The sequence below is a fragment of the Cornus florida genome, unplaced genomic scaffold, assembly GCF_030987335.1.
Source record: "Cornus florida cultivar Cherokee Brave unplaced genomic scaffold, ASM3098733v1 CherokeeBrave_3.0.0_Hap2_Chr01, whole genome shotgun sequence".
Taxonomy (NCBI): Eukaryota; Viridiplantae; Streptophyta; class Magnoliopsida; order Cornales; family Cornaceae; genus Cornus; species Cornus florida.
This window is the reverse complement of record NW_026775571.1, coordinates 115277424-115283795: the sequence shown is the minus strand read 5'-3', so window position 1 is coordinate 115283795 and position 6372 is coordinate 115277424. Positions and strand designations below refer to the sequence as shown.

The 6372-nt window shown below is 37.3% G+C and overlaps 1 protein-coding gene across 1 annotated transcript; it reads left to right on the top strand.

Annotated features, from left to right (window-relative positions):
- Window positions 1-1551: 1551 nt before the first annotated feature.
- Window positions 1552-6054, top strand: LOC132315758 (uncharacterized). Its single transcript, XM_059814158.1, has 5 exons — window positions 1552-1768; window positions 2065-2377; window positions 4192-4271; window positions 4372-4430; window positions 5480-6054. Exons 2-5 carry the CDS (start codon window positions 2075-2077, stop codon window positions 5782-5784), a joined length of 747 nt encoding a protein of 248 aa, XP_059670141.1. The 5' UTR covers window positions 1552-1768; window positions 2065-2074; the 3' UTR covers window positions 5785-6054.
- The last annotated feature ends 318 nt before the right edge of the window (window positions 6055-6372 follow it).

The following is a 6372-nucleotide window of genomic DNA, read 5'->3' as shown; positions in this document are numbered from 1 at the left end:
AAATGATGATGTCATCAATTTTTTATTTTCAAATTCCCATTCTATCCCTCAAAAATATATAATAAATTAACTAAAATGTCTAAAATCTCCCTTTCACTCTCAGCAAACCCCTTTCTCTCTCTGAAGTCCCATTTCCCTTTACCAAAGCATTAATTTTCTTTTCGAGCTGCAAACCATAAAATGGAAAAACACCCCAATCAGAATACTACTATAACTACCCAGTGCCAAAACCAATGCAAGGCTTTCATGGTAATCAGAAATTAGTTCCGTACGATTGAAGACATTCAAACCACTCAAACATATCACATAACAAATTTCAGTATACCGTTAACATACCATTTGTACAACCTAAAACCTGAAAAGTTGACAAATTAAACATATATCTATTCGGCCTCTCAATCTATGTAGCTATATAAATATGTTCTGGGTTGGGGATTGCTATTAACGGGTCTGTGAACAGGTTCGTGAGAGGTCGATTGGACGATGAGATTGAATAGTGTTCTTAGAGGACTCCGGTGATGCAAGGATACGGTTGCGATGAGGTGCTTGGCGACGACGACCTTTCCGGCGAGCCAAACCCAGTTTTTTCGACAAGTTTCATCAACCCAAAATGGAACAGAGCTACATCAACCTATCTAACTGACCCAACAACGAGCTCAAAGAAACCACCCACGTTCGGAAAATCCCAGCTTAGATCTGCAACCTCCAAAAAATCACCCACATCAGAAGATTGTTTCAGTAGTGCAAGATCGCGAAACGGATCTCATTCTCACTGACCGACTACAGTTCGGCCACTCACTCGCGCTTGCGGCGTTCGCCCAATTGCCAGATTCCTTGCTCACATCATCATAGCGTCGTCGTTATTCGGTCGGCCGGTAAGTTCAGTCTGGCCTCATCTTGGAGTCACTGCTCGCCGCCGCGGTTCATGCTTAGGTTAAACCAGTAGAGAGAGAAAGTGTTTGTCTTCTCTCTCCTCTTATTGGATGCGACTCCAACACAAACACCACCGACGACGATCTGTTCTCCGTCCTGCTCTTGCTCGCCGGAGTTCTGTAATATCACTGAACTTGAAGATTGCAACAACGGACTCGGGGTAAGGAGACTGAAATGTGTCACAATCATCAAAATCGTTCAATTCACCTCAGAATCTCCGAAAATTCATTGATTCATTATTATCTCTATTCGCGATTCTGGCATAATACAGCGAGCTTTGTGCTCGGCGATGGCTGCTGGTTGATGGGGCTGGCGATGGTGAAGATGATGGCATGGGTATGACAGCAACGGATGGAGCAGCCAACGAGAACGACGGATGGGGTTTTTGGGCATTTTTGTCTTTTCAAATTACATTGCGTTTTTAATAAAATACAATATAAATATAAAAGGGTAGAAAAGTAATTTCATTAGAATCGTTAACGGCATCCCTCCAATAGCTCTGACAGGGTAGGTCATTGTTATTTGATAAATAAGAGGGAGACGTCAGTGTAGATTGATCAAATTTTAAAGAAGGTGAGTGTAATTTTTTCAAATATTTATAATCGAAAAAAAATTGACAAAACAAAAAATAAAATAAAAAAATAAAATAAAAAATTGACCTAATCACAGTAATTGTTGTAGGGTTTTGCCTACAGATATATATAGAAATATTAATGTATTTCAACAGAGGCCCATGCACTCCGGCAGTTGCTGCCCGACAATCGACATCTGAGTCGAACTTCTTGTCTATAAAAGTCCATCATAGTTAATTTCATACAGCTTCAGCATATCACAGGTAAAGTAAAGTAGTTCTTTGTAATAGAAAGACATCTACATAATTATCCATGTCGTCTACATATTTATCTGCATCAGGAATCGTTTATATTGCCACAACCTGTTTGATAAAATTGCTCAAAGGAATTTCATTAGTCCTATACACCACAGTATCCCGAAACATTGCTAGCTTTGGATCTTGGGCACATACAGCAATACCTGACCATAGTACTCAGCACCCACTTGGCCATTTAAATCTGTTCTGTCATAGATTTCATTTGCAAGACTCAAAACTGTTCTTTGACATGGTATTTGCAGACTATATATAATGCAGCGTCTACGAACAAGGAGTGTATTATCTTCAGCGGCAACGCTATTTGGCAATCCTTCACATTCTTTATTCCTCCCAAAGCAGTCTTTCACAACCTCCTCTCTGGGAAAAAAATCCCAAATTTTGCAACAACAGGCTATTCCAGGCGATTTGTTAAAATGGGGTTCACTCGGTTTCTGTAGGACCTCGAAATTTGCCACTGGGTTCGCCCCATTGCAGCCAAAGCCGTTGGATTCCATCATTGACATTGGGAGGGCAAAGAATCAATCACCCGAGGATCTCACCGCCATTTGGGATGATGTAATTTCTTATAAGCTAGCATGTCATTCGCCTTTTCCACTTGGGCTGCTTAAATTTAGTTTATATGTGATTTCCAAAATGGGTTTTCCTTTGTGCTTTATGTGTGTTCATTCCAGTTGCTTAATACGTTCAACAAAAATTCAGAAGGACGGGTTGCTGACCATATTTGATACCAAATATAAACAATTCATAGAATAAGGGCATTTTTTTTTAAATTTTAAATTTTATTTTTGCAGAAGGGAATCTGTTTCTAACCCGAATTTGCTAAGGGCCTGATTGAGTGTCTCTCTGAATATGAATGGATCAATCAACATTTACTATTGAATTTTCTTTTTTTGAAATTTATCAACTTGAATGGGGCCTTTTGGTGAAACGCTACCATCTCAAAAACCAGTAGATTTTATTGTTTCAAGGAAAACTAGATGTGAAATATGCTGAAGTATTTATTTTCTTTAATCCTATTCTAGTAAAAAAAATTCACTTCAGCATGTCCATCTTATAAGCATAGTAGATTGCAGAATAGCCAAAAGATTTTCTTAGCATTTGCTTCTCATTGAAGGTTACTCTGAAAAAGCCCCAAATTTGTGTTTTTTTAATAGCTATATATTTTCATTTAAATTATTCTGTTGTATTTTGAAAACATTGGAAGAATTTGACATCTAGAACTGTGTATGGATGTGTCATTTCATTGTTGTTGCGATAGAGAATAAGTGAAGCTACTTGTGAACTTGGGATTTAGGTCATTATTTGGTTTAATGGTTAAGGCTCATACTGTCTAGTCTAAGAGTTTGAGGTTGGTTACTTATGCAAATACTGATGTAAATTTCTGTACCTAGTCTATCCCTCCCAACACTTTACACTAGTGGAATTCTGTTTCTTCCTCTCTTTTTCTTGTGATCTTACGATGCCAGTGTTGCCTATAAGTTGTATTTGCTTCAGTCCAACAATACTGTGGTCTTAATGTTGTTGGTGAGTGAGAGCTCTATTTTGATTACACCTGAGGTTTTGTCTATTTAACCCTTTTGAAACTTGGTGCTCCTTAGTCCTTACTCCACAGTCAAGGTTTTCTTACCTTAACCAGGACAATATTAGTTGACAATAGGAAGTTAATGTTAGGAATGACCTAGTTACTATCTTTATATCTTTGGTGACTGTACCAAATAACTTCAATTTCTTAAATTAGTTTCTTGCAGCTTGATCTCATTTTTTGGTTGTTGAATATTTGTCCCCATTTTTTTTTTTGTCAAGTGAAACAATTTTCCATTCCCCCTTCAACGCAATTTCTCCCTTGCTTGGAATTAAGCATCAATCAAGTCAAGAGTGTGCTACATACTTTTTACTAGAGCATGGTAGTTTTTTGGCCTATAAATTCACAGGCTGAACTCAGAATGTTTCACGAAACGGTCCAAACCTATATAAATATTTAAGTGAAGTTCTTAAAATACCACCTGAGCAATTCCTTCCCACTAGAAAAACTTTCTTCAAATAACTATAACTTGGGAGTACACCATCATATTTGTTGCAATGTGTATACTCTACTTCTCATGATTGCATACACATGGTATTTGTCTCATATTACTTATCAAAAAATAAAATAAAATAAAAATGGTATTTATATCTTATAGAAAAGTATTTATGGTATTTATACCTCATTGAGGGAATTGGGTTTGATGTAGTGATACTATTACTTTATTTGACCATGGAGTACTGAACTATTGATCCTTCATTCAATTAATGACATTTCCTTGATTATTTTTAGTAATTTAATTGACAAGGGTGGTTTTTATTTATTTATTTTATTTTATTTATATCAGTACCACTTGGGAAGAGGTCACATCGGTGCATCAATGAAAGCAAAATTGTATCATCTGTTGGTGCAAAGAGCGGCAGATTGGTAATCTGTTACATCTTTCTATTTATGTGTATGTGCCTGTGTTTGTGTCTTCTTTCCATGGTTTCTGATTTCCTGCTTTTCTTACTTCCTGTTCTTGTAGCCGGTATTTTGTCATTCCTTTGTGGAGGGGAAGTGGTTATATGACGATGTTTGCTCAAGGTTTGGTCTCTAATTACTTTAATTTATAAAACGTCTTCTAATATTTTCCCTACAGGAAAGTTGATTAATTATGGTGTGGAAATTCCTATCTTTTTCCAATTTGAAACCCATTCAGTGGAATAATCTTAGGACATGAATTAGCACACTTTTGTGTATGCGTGTGTGTGTGTGTGTGTGTGTGTGTGTGTGTGTGTGTGTGTGTGTGTGATTGGATTGAACTCTTGACATAATCAGACTGGATCACATGCTTATGGTCAAGAGTTCTTTAAACAAAGAAAATGAAAAATAAATATAAAACCTTTGGTATGGTAATACGGTAATACCATGAACTTAAGGACATCATACTTGCTGCTGTCACAGAGGGTGGAATTGTTCTGAAATCCGAAATGGAAATGAAGGGGTCACACACCCCGGGATCAAGGAAAGGGAGAACCACGCAAGAAACAGACCATTGAAAAAATCCTGCTATCAGCTATGGTAGCAGCTGAGGAACATATATGATACCACCTTACTGTTTCGATTATAGTCCATGAGGATAGCCTACATAACCTTGAGAAAGGCAATAGGAGCCAAACTAAGTGAAATGGTAACCTTGCCATGCTTTGACTACCCTAGTTGTCGCTCATTTTATCTTTCAATAAATCTTGTTGACGTGGTTTGAAATATCTATCACATTGAGAATAATTGCTTACTTACACTATACTGGGCTGATGATTTGACAGGTTTGAGCACTTTGGTTGGAATATTCCACAAACCTGTGGTATACGGGGATTGTAGTTGGACAAAGGACAGTGCGAAATTTAGATTTCAAGAATAAAGCAATAATGACAAAAAAAACATGGATGTAATATAAAAATTATAGTATTTAATGTACCTATTTTGTGGTGGAAATGCGGGCGATCTGGTCATTGCTTGTGTGGGTGCACTTAAATCTTAATCTTGGTCAACAAATTTGATAAGTTGGTCAACCAAATTGTAAATCGCTTCGCTCTTCTTAATTGGGATGTTCAGTTTTTATGCCTTTAATATTCATTCAAACCTCATTGCAGTGCAGATGCCGCACATGATCTTCACTGGTCTTGAAGATTACAAGGCAAGAGGAACCCAAGCTGCTCCCTATTTCACTGTTTCTTATTACACAGAATTTGTGGAAAGCAAGGACTTGGTGCTTATTCGTGGGGATGTTGTCTTCACCAGCAAGCTCGATGACACGGAGGCAAAATGGCTTGTGGAGACTGCACAATCTTTTTACTTGAATGACGCTAGGTACAAGCTGGTTGAACGTTTCAACAAGGAAACAAGTGAATTTGAGTTCAAGGATGTTTTACGATCACTGGATATGCCCATCTTGTAGTTTGTATCAAGAAAATTTGGAATACTAGCAGCAAGAAGAACCAACGGCACTAGAATTGTCACAAGGCAGTCCACATGGAAGTTTCATCCTATAGTTGTTTTCATTTTACTTAGTGGAAAAGATACGAGTGAAAGAGATCCATTTTCTTCCTTTGTGGGATTTATCTGCTGTTGTCTTGTGACACATCAAGGTACTGGTTTCCTTTGTTTTATGTTCTTGAGATTAAGGTTGTTCTCCTCTGAAATATGTTAAAAGCACTTTTTCCTTCCAGTCTTATGTTCATTGTTGTCGTCGTAGTTTAGGAGGCAAAACTATTATCCATCTTGGAGATTGGATCATAACTAATAAGAAATGGTTAAAATGGAATTTTGGTGTGCCAAAACTGAATGGTGCATATAGCAGGTCTTTCTTTCAGTGGCATAATAATTCAAGCTGCCATCAATACCTGTTTTTTCATGTGTATTCATATGGACTTGCATGCTCTTGCTATTTTTACCAGGTGATATGTGAAGTAATATCAATTTTTGTTCTACAGCGAGGCATGCTCAGACTCGGAAAATTCTGGGTTTGGCACAATGTTTATTTCTG

Bases quoted from the DNA above. Each gene is read 5' to 3' on its own strand.
- LOC132315758 (XM_059814158.1), top strand. From the start codon at position 2,075: ATGCAGCGTCTACGAACAAGGAGTGTATTATCTTCAGCGGCAACGCTA. The intron at 2,378-4,191 runs GTAATTTCTTAT...TATTTATATCAG, and splicing joins TCACCGCCATTTGGGATGAT to TACCACTTGGGAAGAGGTCA. The intron at 4,272-4,371 runs GTAATCTGTTAC...CTGTTCTTGTAG, and splicing joins GTGCAAAGAGCGGCAGATTG to CCGGTATTTTGTCATTCCTT.